Genomic DNA, 20,050 nt, shown 5'->3' with positions numbered 1-20,050 from the left:
CATATCTTTTCAGCCAATCATTGTTCAGTCTGGTGGGAGGAAACCGGAAACACCCGGAGAAAATTCACGCGCACGAGGGGCCAACGCTCCACCTCCGTACAGATGGAAACCGATGGCAATTAGTCCACTTGTACCGCCCTATGCTGGCGAGCCAAGGCACGGCACCTCGACGCCCACGAGAAGGGGGTTTCGCATCATCCGTGTGGTGATCCACCAACTCTCACTTGCCTCCGCAGTGCAGGATTACAGAGTGCCACGTGCATAGCCACCACTGTCGTGTTAAGGACGTGGCCAGGAACCGTGGCCAGCCACTCGCAAGGTGGCTGGGTTCATAGCCCAAGCACTGTGCCACCGCTCCACCCCAGGTGGGCGCTTTCAGGTGTTGAAGAGACGATATTACAGTTTCAATAATGAAACACGATTTTCGTGGCCTATTTTAAAAGCTGCCGAGTGTACCATCGGTGTAGATCGATTATCCCCAGCGTGGCAGTTGAAACGACGGTGCGCCTCAAATTCAACATTCCGCTCCCCAGCAGCCTCCTACTACCACCACCACCCAGCAATGTGTGAATGTGGACACCAAGAGTCGATCGGAAAGTCACGTGTGGTGGGGCACAGTGTAGGTCCTCACAGCTCTGCCCAGTGTGGAAGAGATCAGAAATACTCTGTCGGGGCTTCGACAGAGCTCCGTTTCGTGGAGGTCCGTCCACCAGCAGTGGCGTTTGCACAATCGCAGACAGGGCAGCTCAGGGGTTCTTAGAGGCCCACTTTGAGGCCCTCGCTTGTGCGAGTCGTGGGCAAATTATCACTTCCTCCCCCCAGAGGTCGCAATCGGGTACCCGATACCCGTACCCTACGCGATACCCGGCTACCCGTTTGTGACCCTGGTGCGGCCGGGTACGGGTAGGTCGTGAGTCACTGGTGAGTAACCGTTTGCCACTCATTTCCCAACGTCTTGTCTCTTCTCACAATTCAAGTTCCTAGAATCAACCCACCCGCAGCTGCAACATGGCTTCATCCCAGAGGTCGCAATCAGGTACCCGATACCCGTACCCGGCCGGGTACGGGTAGGGTACGGCCGGGTACGGGTACCCGTTTGCGACCCTGGTGCGGCCGGGTACGGGTAAGGAATCACAACCCGTTTGCGACCTCTGCCTCCCCCCTCCTCATCCTGTCCCCCACCCCTCCGACCCACGCCGGGCTACACCTTTACCCAAACCCGACAGTTCAATCCGACACTCGATCGTCACCGTCTCCTGCCAGCAGCAGAACAAACACTCGGCTCTTTCGCTCGTCACCACCGTACATCCCCACGACAAGTTTATTAGAGAAATGTCACAGCTACAACGGGAACAGCAGCAGCAGCAGAAACCGATAAGGCATGGGGGGCAGGGAGCCTTTTTCCTTACCGAGGAATCAACTGGGACTTTCAAATTACCTTTGGCGGGCAATGATAAATGAACATACAGCCTGGCGTTACCATATAATAACACATTTTGTACGTGCAAGGAGGCTCTTGACAAGCGACTCGGTGAATTTATACCACGAGAAACACGAGCGTTGTCACGTTGAAAATGCTCCTTACCCCCCAGTGCCCGATGCTCGCGGCGAAGATGCTCGCGACGAAGGTGCTCGCGACGAAGGTGGGTAAAATGTCGTATGCGGGTGCTGGATGAGAAGGGGTTGGCCTCACGTGGCGGCGGGAGTTGTGTGAAATGGAAGTCTCGGATCGCGTCCGGCACGTGGGTCAAACTTCCCCGTACCCTGCCATACAGCAACGAACACGTGCCAAACTCATTTTCAGAGGGGGGGGGGGGGGGGGGGCGCTTTCGCCGATAAGACATTTCGATTTAAAGCTTTCGTGACTGCAGGGATTCATCTTCTTGGTTCTTTCGGTAAAGTCACGTAGAATGGAAATAAAATACTAAAAATAAAACAATCAAATAATCCTCACGACGTTTCGGCCACAACGCAAGGACGGCTGCTTGCGTTGTGGCCGAAACGTCGTGAGAATTATTTTATTGTTTTATTTTTATTACTTTATTATTTCCATTCTACGTGACTTTACCGAACGAACCAAGAAGAAGACATCATCCGTGCGAGGGCCGCCGCACCATTTGAAACAATTGGGGGTTTGACAGCAGCACGATGATAATGATGGGGGGGTGTTCTCACTGGTTGTGTATTGTTGGGGGGGGGGGGGGGCGCATGTCAGTGGCCCGCCGGGCCTTGGCAATGACGAACACGAATCAACACTCGCGTCTAACATGGCAACGCTCCATCAATCTAGGTGGAAATTCCACATTACTATGCCGGGGACCAGACTAAGGGGATGAGAGGCCGTGTCGCGCCTTGACCAGGATTTGAACTTGCAGACCTGATCGTTGCTTTGCACGAATTATTATTCTTGTGAGCTCCCTTTATTTATCGAGGAATGATTCTGTGTTTTGTGCATGTTTGGACGGTTTCCTTCGGAATTATCCTGAACATGAGCAGGATGCCAGAGCACCCAGAGAAACCCCACGCACCACGAGGGGGATACAACACCCGCACAGTCATCGAACAAAGACGGCATGCCGCATCGCGCGGCGCTTTCAGAGGCGCTTCTGCGGCCGTCTGGAACGCTCTTCCGATATTGGGAAGCTGCTGGGAGCTCTGCACTTTTAAATCATCTCGATTGAAAACTCATTTCTTTGCAACTGCTCTTTGTCTTTAGTTTGCCGTCCTTCCCCCCCTCCCGCCGCACCTCCGATGAGCTCGTTGGCTGCGTACTGTGCGGAAGAAGTTCAACGCACCGTGCACACGAGAGGTTCACGGTGCCTGGGCATGGCACTCCGGTGCCGGAACCCGCGCGTGCGCACGCTGCGCCGGCCATCCCACGGGACGGGCTCCATGGAATTTGTACAAAAAATAAAATCGCCAACGGTAAGCGGGGAAGCGTACAAAGTTGCCGCTCGACGTTTCGGGCGAGCGGCCTAGCTGAGCATACTCCTTTGTAGAATAGCCACATTTCAATACAATGTTACGTTTTTATATGTGCATATAATATGTAGAGAGGACGTTTAAACGTAACGTTAACAAAACAAATCCTATTAGGTTCACAAAAGTAAAAAAAGAAATCGAAATCAAATCTCTCGGGCCACCTGTGCCATGACACGCACACTCACGCAGCTCAGCCACGGCCGGGAACAATTCCAGCTGCTGGAGACCAGGGGCGGGGGGCTGTGCTCCTGGGTTTTCATGACGTGCCCCACCATAAAGTCCGACGTTTTGCTGAAGAGGCTTCTTCAGGATGCTAAGAAAGCTGCCAGAACGTGACGGCCGCGCGCCGCCCAAATGAACCACTCGCAAAGAATACACGCGTGCGTGTGCGCGTCGGGATAAACATTGGAAGAATCTATGCACACGGAGGGTCTTCCTTCACGACACTCGGCGTGCTGCGTGCGTGCGGCCAACGGCGAAGGGGACTCGAGGAACACGTTTCATTCGCTTATTGCAAGACGCACGCATCGTTAAATACCACCAACGGGTTCAAAGCCCTACGGTCGCTCGGAAGCGGAGATTCCACGCTCCAGTACTTGCGGACCAACACACAGGCTCCAGCCAACGCCCCCACCTCCCACCCCACCAGAGCTTTGTCTTCACGTGAATCGGCACTCTCCACATTACGTGGGCTGCACACGTAAAGACAAAGGTCCCCCGTGTAGATTACACGAGCTGTTGGGGCAAGTGCTCTGAGCGAGCAACTATTTAGGTCGGCATGGCACGTGAGTTGGGGGAGGGGAGAAGCGGGGGAGGGGTGGTGTTGCCAGCACCACGCCCGGCCACCTTTGTCTCCCCAGTGCTGAGTCAACGAGGCCCAGGACGGACTGCAAGGACTGGAGTTTCGTCTCGTTATCGCGTGCGTATGTTACAGTATATATTAACCAATTATAAACATTTAAAAACCTGTCGACGTCAGGATGGAAATTAAGGTAATGTGATCTACAACCACTAACGATGATGATGATGACGTTGCCGACTGTGATCCTCATGACTAGGCATGTATTCCCTCCCACACCCCTCCTTAGCGATTCAATAATCTCACAATTCAAGGTCACGGATCGATTAAACTATCAACTATCCTCCCGCTCGTTTCTATCGCCCGTCATTTTCGCGATGTCTGTCTCGTCCGTCCTGTCCGTGCCGTTTGTCCTGCGCGCACGGCTTCTTAACCTGTCGCCAAATATGTTTTTCCAAGTCGCTGCTCGACTGGAGTGGGGGCATCACGTGACTAGTAGCAGCCACGGCCATAGCGACATGTCTACCTGGTGCGGCGGTGTGCCGGGTGAATTCAATATCTTCCGGACCACCAACTTGAGCCAAACGCAGCTGAAATGACTCCCCGCTTGAATGTACGATCTGTCCCGTCTAATTTTGCTGTGGTCGTTAATAGATCAAGATCTTATCCCGAAAGCACATTCGGCATCGTGTCACGAGACAGAGAATCCATTGGAATGCCTCCCGGAGTGTTAGAAAACGTCCCGTGGAAGCGGCTATACAAGAGCTACCTCCGAGACCCATGCTCCACATGACCTCTGGTCCACACAGCAGAAATGACGGCTCGTCTATCCTGTCTGCATCGCACGCTGTGTCACGTCCGTTCCGTTAGCGCGAAACGAAAATTGCCTACAGTTTCTATCACATTTTGCATAAATTGTCAGCAATCGATTCTCTTGCGCACGAGTGCGTTGTGGGCCTGAGAACCGATTCCAATTGACGGGACGATGAATGGCTACATGCGTAGTTATAACCGGATCACAATGATGATGACGACAACGACGATGACGACGACGACGACGACGCTGATGATGTCACTGCAGATTGCTGGAGCCACGTGTCCCCACCGGTCGACCCCCGGCTGCCGACACCTGCATCCCCTCCAGCAGCGGCAGAATCATCTGTCCAAATGGGCTGCGCACCAACATAACAACAACCAAGGTAAACACAGATGCAAAGATCCCCCACACTTAGCCTCTCCGTAGACTCTTGCGTAGCAAGCGCTGTTCGCGAGCAGCTATGAAGGCCAGCACGGCTCCAGAACTGTGCCTGGCCGTTTTTGTCTTCCCCGGTACGCCGATCTTCGCACACTGCACTGGGTACTCATCAAAGGCCGATATGAACCTAGGGGACGGCCTCGGACCGGGTCACATTCGTCACCGATGTTGGCCAAGAGCGTAACACCCCAACGACCACTGCGTGTGCATACGCAAGCGTGGGGAGGTTCCGCACCGCTCGTACGGATTAGAGGCAGGCGGAGGGACCTCAAAAGTAGTCCCGTGGCAACGTCTTGCAGAGGGGCGCCATCTAAACACGGAGTGATTCGCTGCTTTCTGCGCGAGTTTCCAGACGACAATTCGTCGTCTTGCAACAACGTGACATCTACAGCACAATTGTAAAGTAATGGGAGAGTAAAAATACTCACTTATGAAACCAACTTCGATTAACTTTCAACTAACTGGGATGACATGGGGGAGATGGGGGGGGGAGTCCCAATACAACAAAAGGATAAATAATGTTAGACGTAGTGTATAGGGCTCTGGCAGCATGTTTATTTTTCGATTTAAAGCTTTCGTGACCGCAGGGATTCATCTTCTTGGTTCTTTCGGTAAAGTCACGGAGAATGGAAATAATATTATGTTTTATTTTTATTATTTTATTATTTCCATTCTACGTGACTTTACCGAAAGAACCAAGAAGAAGCATGTTTATTGTTCACCTACGTAGCACGCGCCTGTGTGTAGATTGCTTCGTAGAGTAATCGGTTCGCGTGCCGACGAGCTCGCGATCACCTGGGCACAGAGTCGCCGACCCTCAACGAGTGAGGAGCGGCCGACAGTCAAACCGGCGAGCGCCGGTTCATCCGAAACCCGGATAATCCGCCCAAGGATAACTGAGAGCTGACTGGAGTAATATTAATAGTCTAGGAATGTATCCCAAGACTCTGGACGGTTAGCTTGACAAACAAACCCCGCACGCAAGAGGTCAGTACGATTGATAAACCAATTCTGATTTGACCAATAATTTCGGGTCATAAAACCCTCCACCACCTGCCGTAGCACCGACTAAATAAAAAAAAACGGGCCAGATCGTTTCGCGTGTCCTAACGGCTGCGAAGACCGCCACCGCTCAGGGGTGCATCTTGACTGCGGCTCCATGCGACTCACGTGGCTAGCACCTCGTCGGGGAGCTCCGTGATGTGCGCAGGGATGGGGCGGCCGGTGAGGAACTGTGCCACCTCGTTGCTGAACGTGTTGCAGTTGTGCTTGAACAGGTGGTAGCGCTCACCGCTGCACGGAACACACACGGCGCAAAGATAACGCGACAACAACATCATCAACACTGGTACCCGCCCACAAACACTGGTACCCGCCCACATACACTGGTACCCGCCCACACACACTGGTACCCGCCCACACACACTGGTACCCGCCCACACACACTGGTACCCGCCCACAAACACTGGTACCCGCCCACACACACTGGTACCCGCCCACACACACTGGTACCCGCCCACAAACACTGGTACCCGCCCACAAACACTGGTACCCGCCCACAAACACTGGTACCCGCCCACACACACCGGTACCCGCCCACAAACACTGGTACCCGCCGACAAACACTGGTACCCGCCCACACACACTGGTACCCGCCCACAAACACTGGTACCCGCCGACAAACACTGGTACCCGCCCACACACACTCACGCAGGACGCTGGTGGATGCGCCACACTGGCACACACTCTCCAGACAGTCGCACAGCGACCGGCTGCGTGGGGACGATTCGGTATTTCGCGCGGAGAGTGACCACGTGATGATAAGCCACTCCCCGTTGAGCTACCATTTGTGGCCAGGTCACTTCTGAAAAAAAAGAGCTAAATAGCTCAGCGGGCCTTCATCTGGTAAAATAAAATTTAAATAAATTGTCATTAAATGTTGTCTACAATGGCGCTGCTGCAGGGTGGGACCGGGAGATGTCTTCTGCGAAGTGTTTATGAGCGCCGCGTGGTGTCTGCTACCCCCACCAGGGTGGTCTTGCATTGCTCGGGAGCAGCGTTCTTCTTCGTTACTTGTAGAGGAGTAAAATGGGGACGTGACGTCAGGTGTGCCGTTCAGTGCGATGACGTCACGTCTCCTAGGGTACTTAAGGGAGACCCCGTGACGCAAGCGGGGTCACTGTGGGAACGGGTAGAGTAAGCAGGGTGAAGAGGGAACCAGGGGTAGAGAAAGGGGATCGAATAGGGAGTCTGGGGAGAAGCCGGTGGTAGCCGTAGAGCTGCTTCTCTTTCCGGTCGGTGGAGTCGGCAGAGTCCACGATCCGACATGAGAGAGAGAGACCGGAGCTAGCCGGCAGGGACCCGGACTCAGAGTAGGACCCCTAGCCCCTGGGAGTTGTGTACCCTTGTGTGTGTTATTGTTCACCTTTAATAAACCCTCGGCGAAAGCCCATAACATACCTCCGTCTCCGAGTGCGTCCGTGGGGACTTCTCTCAGAGGTCGCAAACGGGTTTTGATTCCTTACCCGTACCCGTACCCGGCCGCACCAGGGTCGCAAATGGGTACCCGCACCCGTACCCGGCCGTACCTGTACCCTACCCGTACCCGGTCGGGTACGGGTAGGGTACGGGTATCGGGTACCTGATTGCGACCTCTGGGATGAAGCCATGTTGCAGTAGCGGGTGGGTTGATTCTAGGAACTTGAATTGTGAGAAGAGACAAGACGTTGGGAAATGAGTGACAAACGGTTACTCACCAGTGACTCACGGCCTACCCGTACCCGGCCGCACCAAGGTCGCAAACGGGTACCCGTACCCGGCCGGGTACGGGTAGCCGGGTATCGGTTAGGATACGGGTATCGGGTACCCGGTTGCGACCTCTGACTTCTCTACACAAGGTCCCGCGGGCCACCGGCGGTGCCCGGTGGTGGCCTTTAGTGCGGCCCCAGACGTGCGGTCCCCCGACATTACACAATTCACGGAATCGCCGGGCGTGGGGGAGGCTGGCGTTAAAATCGGTTGCGTGGTTCGCGGCGAGCGTTGTGGGGGCTGACCGACGGGAGGAGGCACTCGCTCCCCCGCGCGTGCGGGGAGGGGAAGGGAATCGTGTCGGGCGTCGCGCTCACTTGAACGCGTCCTCGCCGAGCCCCGACAGGTACTCCAGGAAGATGTCTTCCGTCACCTGCGTCTGTCCCAGCTCCTCCACCGAGTCCGGGGATCCGAGCACCGTTCCTCCCTGCGGCGCAGAGGTGGTGCCGCCTATGGTGGTTATTTTTATTATTTTGCTGCGGTACATTTACGCGTGATAAGAAACTTTGTCGAGCTATCGTTTGTGGCCTGGTTGCTTCTGAAAAATAAATTAATACCCAAGTGGGCTTTATCTGGTAAGATAAATCATAGTTTAGTTTTATCTGTATAGATTTTTTTCAGTGATTTATTAACCTTTTCAATACTTTGCACTTCTATCGTGCTTTTGTATTGTTTGTTGTTGTAACGTTTTGATCGGCACCTACTGAACATCTACCAAAAAGAGCTTTATAGCTCATCGGATTTCTCCATTGTAAACAAAGATTCTGATTCTGATGAGCGGCAGGGTACAGCCGATGGTTGACCTTGCTGGTGGCGGTCCGTCGCTGCGGATGACAGCCTTGCTGCTGCTAACCCACGCTGCCGGAAAGCTACGCCGGTGGTGGGGGACGGCTGGCGGATAGCTACGCTGGTAGCAGGCTACGCTAGTGGCAGCCCATGCTCGTGGCGGGCTACATCGGTGGCAGGCCATGCTGGTGGCAGAGTGGTGTGCTCGTGGAAGGCTGTGCTGGTGCTCCACTGAGCTCGGAGCAGTCCATGCTGGGGAAAGACCAAGTTGATTATGGGTGACACTGCCAGCTGGCTACACCAGCACACTGCTGGTGGGGGGCTGCGTTGGTGGAGGGGTGCCCGCGTGTATGAAGGGCAATGTCACGTCATGTGCACAGGGAGCGGTAGTGCAGCGGTAAGTGCGCTGCGCTACGAACACCACGACACGAGTTCGATTCCCGCTCATGGCCAACACCAGTGACGATTATATAAACCGGTCCTGGGCCTCCTTCCCCAGGTCGAGTACCTGGTACAGTGTCTAAACATCGCCACTAGAGAGACAAAGGCGGCCGGGCGTGGCACTTGCCATCCACCCCTTCGTGTGACGTGCTCACTAACAGCACTTGCCCCAAGTCAGTTCGAGGCTACACGGGAGATCTTTGTCTTTATGTGTGTGGGTGGGTGCGCACGTGCATGTAAGTGGTCTCACCGGCTGGCAGCACTCGATGCCTCCTCCGCCGTAGAAATACTCCTGGCCAAACACCACCACGGCTGTGTGCCTGTGCCACCATCATGTGCAGAGTGCGCGGAGCAATGACAAACAATGGTACGGTCCTTATGAGTCGATTCACCAATTATAACACTGGTCAACAAAAAAAAAAAAATTCTGGCCTGGACTTTTGCAGCTGTTTTAGAATAATTTCAGGGTGCTGATTCCAAATCTGATCTCAAATTTGCTCTATCACTTCTCGTTTTTATGCTATCGGCATACCCCCTTTTCATTGATTTTACCCGAAATTAACTCCGTCACTTATGATTACAAGTTGTTGCGAGTCAGCGACTGCTTTAGTGTTAAAATATGGTGCTGTATTTTTAGGATAGTGTGTTTATAATATCATTTCATGTAGATATCCACATTTATTTAATATTTTTCTTCTGCAGTTTTTATTGAAAATGCAATATTTGATATCTCAAAAACCTGATGTGATAGACAAAGGCTGATGCAAGATTTGGAATCAGCACCCCAAAATTACATTAAAACCGTTGGAATAACCTTATGCCAGAAAAAGTGTGTTGACCAGTGTAATCGATCCCTACGCTCGAGATATCGAGCCAACACAAAATGTTGTTCTTCACAGGCCCATGCGAAATAAATGTGACATTCAGAATGTCGAAAGCGTGCTAATAATTATATATATATGGGATATGATTTGGCTTATTTCTTGAATAATCCAATCGGCTGCACACGTACGTGAAACTGATTGCAGCGTCCCGCCATCTCACCGTGGGAGACCGTCCGCCACCACAGTATTTCATTAATATTTCTCACGGATCAAGAAAAAGGTGGACACTTTATTTCCGACTCAAAATAGGACAAATTGGTTGAAATACTTGGTTTTATTAATCATTTATAACTAGCTTTGTCGCGTAATGTGCTATCCACAACAACACCACTCGACCCACAAACGTAGATTCCCTCACACGCATACACACACTGAATCATTACAAAGATAAAGATCCCCCGTATAGCCTGAACAGACTGTTGGGGCAAGTGCTGTTAGCGAGCACCAATAAAGGCTGGCACGGCACACGAATGGGTGGGTGGCCAACACCACGACCGGCCGCCTTTGTCTCCCAAGTGGCGATGTTTACACACCGAACCTGGTACTCATTTGAGGCTGAGTCAACCTAGGGGAGGCCTAGGTGCCGGTGCAGATAATCGTCACCGGTGTTGGCCGTGATCAGGAATCGAACTCGGGTCACCGGGTTCGCAGCGCAGCGTAGCGCTAACCGCTACACTACCGTTCCACACACACACACCTGCTCACAGGGTCTGAAGGCAACCTCATCCGAGGCTGCCAATATCTGCAGCTTGTTTAGCATGGACAGCAACACGCGCGGGCTGTATCACCCGTGGGTGGTTTCAGATTTTCAGTGCGGAGCGGCGTGGTGAGTCTCACGCAGTCAGATGTTCAAACGGAAGAGCAACCCAGTGGTGCAGTTATCGAGTGCGCAGGCAGTGCAACTGCACCGGTGCCTGGAGCTGTAGGGGGGTTGGGAGGCGGGGGAGGGTGGAAGGCAGGAGGCAGGTCCTGGGCTATAAAGAATAATGTGGAATTGGAGGTGAAGCTGAACATGGCGAGGTGCATTGAGGTAGAGGTGTGGGACACCAACTCACCAAATCCCCTCCAGCTGTTTGCCTAGAGAGGGGAGCGAACACGAGTAGGGGCATCAGTGACGCAGCGAGACAAACAGGGACAACGAAAAAACACCTACATCACGGGACCTCCTTTGCCAGTACCAAAATATGAGAATAGGTTTTCCACTTTTTTTCTGGCAACAAAACAGCTGTGTTAAGATGTGAACACCTGTTTCTTTGAAAGCTGTCTCTGGTGTGGACCAATCAGTTTCAAAGACAATGCATACATTACTACTCTTTGGTTCTTTCGGTAAAGTCACGTCGGTGAAAATAAAAATAATAATAAAATAATAATGAAAATAACTCAATTAAATCACGACGTTTCGGAAGCAACGCTAGCCTCCGTCATCAGGTGGGACAGCCACATCAAGAAATAATAAGAACCAAAGAGCCTTGCTGTCCTACCTGATGACGGAGGCTTATTCATATTCTTGGTTCTTTCGGTAAAGTCACGTAGAAGGGAAACAATAAAATAACAACGCCCACTCGCTCAATAGCCCCGCCTACTGCTCGTAGCGCGAGTCCGAGATACGAGGCAAAGGCATTTTATGAATGGGGGGTGGATGGGGGGGGGGGTGGAAATTTCGAGTTTATCGAATGCTTTGGGGCACCGGGACCTTTCTGAAAGCACGTGGGGGCAGTCCCGGGCCAAAAACCAAGGCGTGCATTTGGTAACTTCAGAGTCTGGGGTAAGAGGAACCTATCCCGATAAACACAGGAACCCTCAAAGGCGCTAGGGGACCCGATGCCCATCACCTATCCCATGAACACCAAATGCCTTTACACCGTAAACGGGCTCAATAAACACAAGGGGCCCCTATAAAGACAGGGAAGGGACCCTGACCCCCATTAACACGGGGAACAGGAGCCCTCAGTGTCTGCCGTCTTTGTCTTCTCCTAGTACTCAAAGTTCTGACCTCAAACAGTCGAGTTCAAGTTTATTTGTTGAACCAGGTGAGAACTCCTGAGACCAGCAAGGTGCACTAACTGCAAGTGACCTTGATGACCAAAACGTGCAAAACCAACGCCAATGAAACGAATAGAAAGTGGCAAAAGCAACTGCGTCGCCACGAGACGCTGAAAACATTATGACTCATCACAGTACAGTATAATAACAATGACGCTTCAGAAACATGAAGGAGATGTGGGGCGACTATTGTGCTAATATGGAAATAGATGCGGATACACAAGGCGAATGTGCAGCGTTAGTTCATGAGCAATGTTAGTTAATGGGCAATGTTAGGTGATGGGCAATGCTAGTTCATGGGCAACGTTAAATGGGCAATGTTAGTTCATGAGCAATGTTAGTTCATGAGCAATGTTAGTTCATGGTCAATGTTAGTTCACGGGCAATGTTAGTTCATGGGCAATGTTAGTTAATGGGCAATGTTAGTTCATGGGCAATGTTGGTTCATGGGCAATGTTAGTTAATGGGCAATGTTAGTTCATGAGCAATGTTAGTTCATGGTCAATGTTAGTTCATGGGCAATGTTAGTTCATGGGCAATGTTAGTTAATGGTCAATGTTAGTTCATGGGCAATGTTAGTTCATGGGCAATGTTAGTTAATGGGCAATGTTAGTTCATGGGCAATGTTGGTTCATGGGCAATGTTAGGTGATAGGCAATGTTAGGTGATGGGCAATGTTAGCTCATGGGCAATGCTAGTTCATGGGAAATGCTAGTTCATGGGCAATGTTAGTTCAGGGAAATGTTAGTTGATGGGCAATGTTAGTTCATGGGCAACGTTATTGTACTGTACGAATCATAAGCAACTGCCAGTCACCACTCATACACCACCACCACAGGGCTAACATCATCACGAAGGTAACTCACACTCCTCACTCATCATGGTCATAGCGACCGAGTTAACGTTGCGATTTTAAACATTAAAACAAATATTAAATGTAACATTTTATTTTCCAATTTCGTCATTTTTCTCCGCGGGCCTTCCGTCCGATCAGAGCGCCGGCCTTGCCTAGAAATTCCTGCCGGTCAGGGCGCGCCTTACCCAGTAGCGGCAGGCTCATCTGACGGGCCATGCCGCGGGACAGGTCGTAGACGTACAGCTTCACGTCGTAGCTCTCCATGACGGCCGAAACTTTTGTCGTCCTTTACAAACGTTTCGCGATACTTATCCAAAATAACTGACCGCGAATAACTCCAATTTATTTGAAATTCTTAAAGACGCCGACAGACACGGAGAGTTTACAGAACCACCGCAGAATGCTGACGCCGCGTGACACTTCGCGAGTGACGTCACTACAAACGGCGGTGCGTGTGAGCATAGACATGCACCGCCGACTCCCCACGAATAACGCTGCCGGTACTCTACGTTGATTGGAAACTCTTCAAGTTGACGACTCGCTGAGGGAGGCGTAGTGCGGTGCATTCTTGGCAGGCGGGCTCGTTGGAAAAGTTGGTTCGCGTGCGTCGGCTTCGAATCTGCCGTTGAAATCGCCACGTGCGTGTGATTGTCGGCATGCACCGCTAACGGCCGCCAACACCCGGTGACGGTTGATCTTCACCGGTCTTGCTGGGCCTCCCCCTAGGTCGACTCGGCCTCAAATGAGTACCTGGTGCGGTGCGTAAAACACCGCCACTGGGGGAGACAAAGGCGGTCGAGCGTGGTGGTGGCTACCCACCCCCTCGCCTTCATAGGTACTCGCTAACAGCACTTGCCCCAACAGTCTGTTAAAGGATCTTTGTCTGTGTCTTTGTTTTGCATCGTGCTACAAATATATCATCGCCGACTCAACGTTGTTTTCAGGCGCGGCTTATTTTAAAGGGTGGCATTCTTTCTCGGCGGGCTCCCAAGTGATTGTATTGATGATTCACGAAGGGTGACATCGATACATCGATTACCCAGCTGTCAGTTACTGAGTCACTTACCCTGGAGTTGGTGGTCCATGCGAGCGCAGACTTTTAATCCCGAGAGAAATTGACGACTCGTCGTGTTTTAAGAAGGGTCAATGCCCGAAACGTCGCCTATCATGTACTTCTCCTTTCAAGGCCACGGTGTTATTTACGATTGTGTTGAGTCGTTTTTTTGTGTTGAGTTATTTTTTGTGAATTGGAGACCACTGCGAATCGCAGTGTCACGGGTGGGAGAGTTCGGGAGAGCGAGTGAGAGAGCGAGCGAGAGAGCGAGCGAGCGAGAGAGCGAGCGAGCGAGAGAGAAGTGGGAGAATTCGGGAGAGCGTGTGGGCGGGAAAGGGGGGCAGATGAAGTTCCAGCAGCAAAGTTCGGGCGCTCCTCCTCCCCCCTCCCTCTCTCTGCGTCAATCTCTCATTTAAGCGACGCTCGTTGCTTGCGCGAGAGGCCGCGGTTCAACACACTTTTTCTGGCATAAGGTATTCCAACGGTTTTAAGGTAATTTTGGGGTGCTGATTCCAAATCTGGTATCAGTTTTTGTCTATCACATCAGGTTTTTGAGATATCAAATATTGCATTTTCAATAAAAACTGCAGAAGAAAAAACATTTAAAAAATGTGGATATCTACATAAAATGATATTATAAACACACTATCCTAAAAATACAGCACCATATTTTAACACTAAAGCAGTCACTGACTCGCAACAACTTGCAATCATAAGTGACAGAGTTAATTTCGGGTAAAATCAATGAAAATGGGGTATGCCGATAGCATAAAATGAGATGTGATAGAGCAAATCTGAGATCAGATTTGGAATCAGCACCCTGAAATTAGTCTAAAACAGCTGCAAAAGTCCAGGCCAGAAAACAATGTTTTTTTTGGTTGACCAGTGTTATTTGTGTGTGTGGATTATTCTTGTGTGCATTCTTGTTCGGCGGGCTCGTACGTGTCTGAGATGGATAATTCATCATTTCTCCACTTTTCTGTTTTAATTTCTCCACTCAAGTTATGTTCTGGACATTACCTTCTGATGTAGCTGTGAATTAGCCATGGGCGACAGCGCATCTTCTTACCTGACTCCTCTGTAGATGTGTGCCTCTGTGTCCACGCAATCTCAGTGTAGCGATTCATTTTTTTTTACAAATTTCTATTCCTCATGAAGACCAAACAGACCAGATGGCTCATCCATATGGGGTAGATAAAACACATTCCTGCTGTGGAGGGAGCTGGTAGGAACGTTGGGTTGCTCGGTCAATGGCCAGGGTCAACGGCGGCGTGGTGTATTCCGCAAATATGCCCGACTGTGCGGGCGGGCACAAGCCGGCGTGAGTAGGTTAAACGTTGAGTTTTATAAGAGCACCACGGGGTGACCAGCCTCTCCCCACCCAGCCCCTCCCCACCCTCCCCTCCCCACCCAGCCGCACCCCACCCTCCCCTCTCCACCCAGCCCCACCCCTCCCATTTTTGTATGCACGACGGACGGACACAATAATCCCATGTGGGCTGGTGTAACCAGGAGGTTCCGACCAGCAATATGTACTAGCTTGTGGGGATATCAACCAACAGTGATTGTCCTGTGGATAGACTCTACCATAGGAATGTGGAATTTCCACCGCTGTCCCAGAAGATGAACACTGCTGTCAATGAAGATGGTGCTCTTATTATCATACTTGTTAACCCATGAAAGCCAGAATCTCAAGACTCATTTGTTCCTGCCTAGTTTTCATAGTAGGGGGCGATGCTGCTGCTGCGTGTGATCCTAATTGATTAATTGGCAGATACTTTCTCAGCTTCTTCGCAATGTGGTTTTGGCCAACACCAGGTATACGCTGATGTGTGTGTGTGTGTGAAAAGAGTTTAGCTATGGGAGGAGAGAACCATAGAACGTGAAGGGAAACCCGTGCAAGAACGGGGGGAGGGGGGACAGGATAGAAACTCCACACAGTGCGGATGAAGCTAGTGCAGGGCCTTTAGCATAAATAAAAAAACACATAAATATTAAAAAACGTAAATGTTTGACTTGCACAGAAAAGTAATTGTATTTTTTCATTTTCTATACAGCCAAATAATACGACAAATCGCTAACCTTAAACACCCAGTCGTTCATAAAAGTTGAAGGCGGTATAGTACTATAGTAATAGAGCAAGTGCAAAATCACTGAACCGGAATTGATAGCTTGAAAACGTTTCGCGCGGGGCCCTTGAAAGTGCGTGGCCCGTAGCATAGCTACTTGTGCTACATGTGTAGCTACTTGTGCTACATGTGTAGCTACTTGTGCTACATGTGTAGCTACTTGTGCTACATGTGTAGCTACTTGTGCTACTAGGATAACCCGGCACTGATCCCACACACAACAGCGACCCAGTCGGGAATCGACGAACCGAGACAACTTCTTGCGTGCGAGGCACGAGGAGACTAACCTTGTTAACCCGTTCACCGCAAACACAATCAATTCACGCAGCCGCCACGATAAGCCGGTGCTTAATTATTTTATTTTCTCATAATCAATAGAAGAGAAACTCAAAACACATCCGGAAGGTACAGTAACACAGACGTACGCAGTACAAGGCGGAATAAATAATTAAGCAGTGGAGAATGTTGTCGTTCATCGCAGTGACTCGTGAAACTTGACCAGAGTGACACTTGGAGGATGCGGTGGGGGGGGGGGTTAAATATTGGGGGCCAGGGGCTATGGTCCAGTTGGATAGTGTGGTTATGATCTTTGGGTCTTTCGGTAAAGTCACGTAGATAAGTTCAAAGAAAATAACAAAAAAACTACGACGTTTCGATCGCAACGTAAGCGGTCGTCATCAGGAAAAGGGGGGTTAGCCTCTAAAGGCAAACTGTTTATAAAGGTTTAAAATGGGCCTAGCCCAAGTGTGTCAGCAGCATGGGCGGGGCAGGTATCAGCCATCCACGTGGTTGACGACTATCCCTGACGAGGGAGGGAACGCGGAATGAGAAGGCCGATTGAACTGGACGAAGTGGCAATCGCCGTGGCTGAGTGACTTGAAATTTCGACCCGTGGTTGAAAACACACGGAGTGAGAGTCCAGTTCCACTGCTGGTCCGAGTGTAAATCACATACTTGGTTGTGGTTTATTTTAATGGACTTGTCAAGTTCTTTCTTTAGCTCCAGGGAACTTGTAATGAATGACCTTTCTGCCAAAAAACCTTCTGTGCCTGCCAGTAATCCCCCCCCTCCCCCCGTTGTTTTTTTAAAGTGAGGCCGATGGCAGTGTTTTTTTGACACGAGGAAAACCCAAAACCCACACCACCTTCGCCACGTGTATGCGAGAATGACGCATCCTTGTCGCGGGGGTTACCGCAAAACTCACAGCCCTTGCAACCCACGACAGTCGGGGGTTACCAATCGTCTCCGTCCAAACACAGATTGAGGAGTCACACGCCTGACGATCGGTGCGCAGGCTCACACCGCCTCGGAATTGACGACACGACACGTGCGCACACAAAGACAAAGACAGAGGATTCCCCCCTTGCAGAGCCGAAGAAAGGCCGTCGGGGCAAGTGCCGTTAGGGAGCACATTGTGCAGGCCGCCGGTATTGTGCAACGAGTTGGGTGGGTGGCCAGCACCACGCCTGGCCCCACCTTTGTCGTCTCCCCACCGGTAAATGTTTACGCGTCACACCAGGTACTCGTTTAAGGCCGAGTCGACCTAGGGGAGGCCCAGAACAGGTCCAGATGTACACGTGCAAAGACAAAGACACGCAATCTCCCATCGCAATTGCGTCCACGTGCGACACGTGCACACGCGCGCACACACACGCACGCGGAAAGAAAGAAAAAAAACACGGGATCTTGAATTGAAATCGGAGCTCTCTGCGTCGCGTTCGGATGTGTTTCGCAAGCATCAGGCGCGTGCGGCGACTTGAGTTGGGGATTGGACGGAGGTGATTGGTAGATGTGGTGAGGCCAGGGCCGTTGGTGGCGGCTCTGATCGCTGGGAAAGTTTGGGAACCGATGCCTTTTTAACAGAGGTCGCAACCGGGTACCCGATACCCGTACCCTACCCGATACCCGGCTACCCGTACCAGGCCGGGTATGGGTACGGGTAGCCGTTTGCGACCCTGGTGCGGCCGGGTACGGGTAGGCCGTGAGTCACTGGTGAGTAACCGTTTGTCACTCATTTCGGGTAGGGTACGGGTAGGGAACGGGTACCCGTACCCGTACCCGGCCGGGTACGGATACCCATTTGCGACCCTGGTGCGGCCGGGAATCAAAACCCGTTTGCGACCTCTGCTTTTTAATGACGTTAGACTGCGGCGCCGTAGAGAGAGAGAGAGTGGAGAGAGTTAGAAAAGTAACCCCCGATGAAAATAACGCTAAATAAGCGGTTCACGTCGCGCTACATCTATATGCATAGGCACACATGTATAGGTGTGGAGCGTTTATACTATAGCCGGTTCCAATGTGAACCTCGTTATGTCATGCAAACTTGAGATCAACTTAAGGCCGAGACTACGATCCCCGCAGATGCGTGCCAAGAAAGGGCAGAGTCTTAGCTGCGACTGTGCCACGCCCTGAACCACAACCCCTAACCCCATACCCTAATCCTAAACCTATAATACCTAACCCCTAACCCTAATCCTAAACCATAACCTCTTAACACCTAACCCCATACCCTAAACCAAAACCTATAACACCTAACCCTTAACCCCATATCCTAAACCATAACCTCTTAACACTTAACCCCATACCCTAATCCTAAACCAAAACCTATAACACCTAACCCTTAACCCCATAACCTAATCCTAAACAATAACCTCTTAATACCTAACCCCATACCCTAATCCTAAACCATAACTTCTTAATACCTAACCCTTAACCCCATACCCTAATCCTAAACCATAACCATTTAATACCTAACCCTTAACCCCATACCCTAATCCTAAACCATAACCTCTTAATACCTAACCCCTAACCCCATACACTAATCCTAAACCATAACCTCTTAACACCTAACCCCATACCCTAATCCTAAACCAAAACCTATAACACCTAACCCTTAACCCCATACCCTAAACCATAACCTCTTAACCCCTAACCCCATACCCTAATCCTAAACCAAAACCTATAACACCATAACCTCTTAACACCTAACCCTTAACCCCATACCCTAATGCTAAACCATAACCTCTTAACACCTAACCCCATACCCTAATCCTAAACCGAACCCTAGCCCTAAACCATAACATCTAAACAATAACCCTAACTCAAACCCTAACCATAACCCCTAAATCGTGCACGCTTAACTCTTAATCCCAAATACGAAACTCTTACACCGAAATCGTCACCCCGAATCCCAAATCACAACCCCGAGCCTCTAAACCCCCTAACCCTCACCACTAGTCCCCGACCTCTTAGCCCATAACTCCGAGATGAAACCCTATTGGAGTGGTGCCAAATAAAATAAAATCAACTGGAATCCCATCAAGTTCTGTGATTGGATTCACATCCTGCTTAACGACTGATTGAAAACTAATTTCTTTAGAAATTGCTTTTCGCGTTTAGTTTGTTGTCCTTCCCCCCCGCACCTCCGATTAGCCACGGTTGGCTACGTACGGTGCGAATGAAGTTCAAACAAACACACAGAGCACAAGATGAGAAGTAAACTAAATGTGTGGCTGCTTTAGCCACCCTCTCGAGACTACTCTTTGGTTCTGTCGGTAAAGTCACGTAGAAAGAGAAAATAATAAATTAAATAATAGCATACGACGTTTCGATTGCAACACAAGCAATCGTCATCAGGTATAAATGAAATAGAAACACAAATCTAGTATAATTTCGATTTAAAGCTTTCGTGACTGCAGGGATTCATCTTCTTGGTTCTTTCGGTAAAGTCACGTAGAATGGAAACAATAAAAATAATAAAATAAAACAAAACAATAAAATAATTCTCACGTTTCGGCCACAACGCACCTGATGACGGCTGCTTGCGTTGTGGCCGAAACGTCGTGAGAATTATTTTATTATGTTTTGTTTATTTTATTATTTTTATTGTTTCCATTCTACGTGACTTTACCGAAAGAACCAAGAAAATCTAGTATACTTAGAAATGTAATGTAATACAACAGAGAGTCGGTTAGAAATGTAATGTATTAGAAATGTAATGTATTACATTACAT

At 50.5% G+C, this 20,050-nt stretch overlaps 1 protein-coding gene across 1 annotated transcript; it reads right to left on the bottom strand.

Moving 5' to 3' along the window:
* Positions 1–1,298: 1,298 nt before the first annotated feature.
* Positions 1,299–13,299, bottom strand: DESI1 (desumoylating isopeptidase 1). The gene is made up of 6 exons (XM_078610998.1): positions 13,040–13,299; positions 11,011–11,032; positions 9,322–9,391; positions 8,162–8,271; positions 6,207–6,329; positions 1,299–4,953 (listed from the first exon to the last, which is right to left on the bottom strand). The coding sequence occupies exons 1-6, from the start codon at positions 13,116–13,118 to the stop codon at positions 4,854–4,856; spliced, it is 504 nt and encodes a 167-aa protein (XP_078467124.1). The 5' UTR covers positions 13,119–13,299; the 3' UTR covers positions 1,299–4,853.
* Between the last annotated feature and the right edge of the window lie 6,751 nt (positions 13,300–20,050).

The sequence above is a fragment of the Lampetra planeri genome, chromosome 35, assembly GCF_965212315.1.
Source record: "Lampetra planeri chromosome 35, kcLamPlan1.2.h2, whole genome shotgun sequence".
Taxonomy (NCBI): Eukaryota; Metazoa; Chordata; class Hyperoartia; order Petromyzontiformes; family Petromyzontidae; genus Lampetra; species Lampetra planeri.
The sequence above is the reverse complement of the archived record's forward strand: the minus strand, read 5'-3'. Positions and strand labels throughout refer to the sequence as shown.

Coding starts and splice junctions, on each gene's coding strand:
- DESI1 (XM_078610998.1), bottom strand. CDS start 13,118: ATGGAGAGCTACGACGTGAAGCTGTACGTCTACGACCTGTCCCGCGGC. Junction 9,392..11,010: donor AAACAGCTGGAGGGGATTTG/GTGAGTTGGTGT, acceptor ATGGTGGCACAG/GCACACAGCCGTGGTGGTGT. Junction 6,330..8,161: donor CTCGGCGAGGACGCGTTCAA/GTGAGCGCGACG, acceptor TGTTCCGTGCAG/CGGTGAGCGCTACCACCTGT.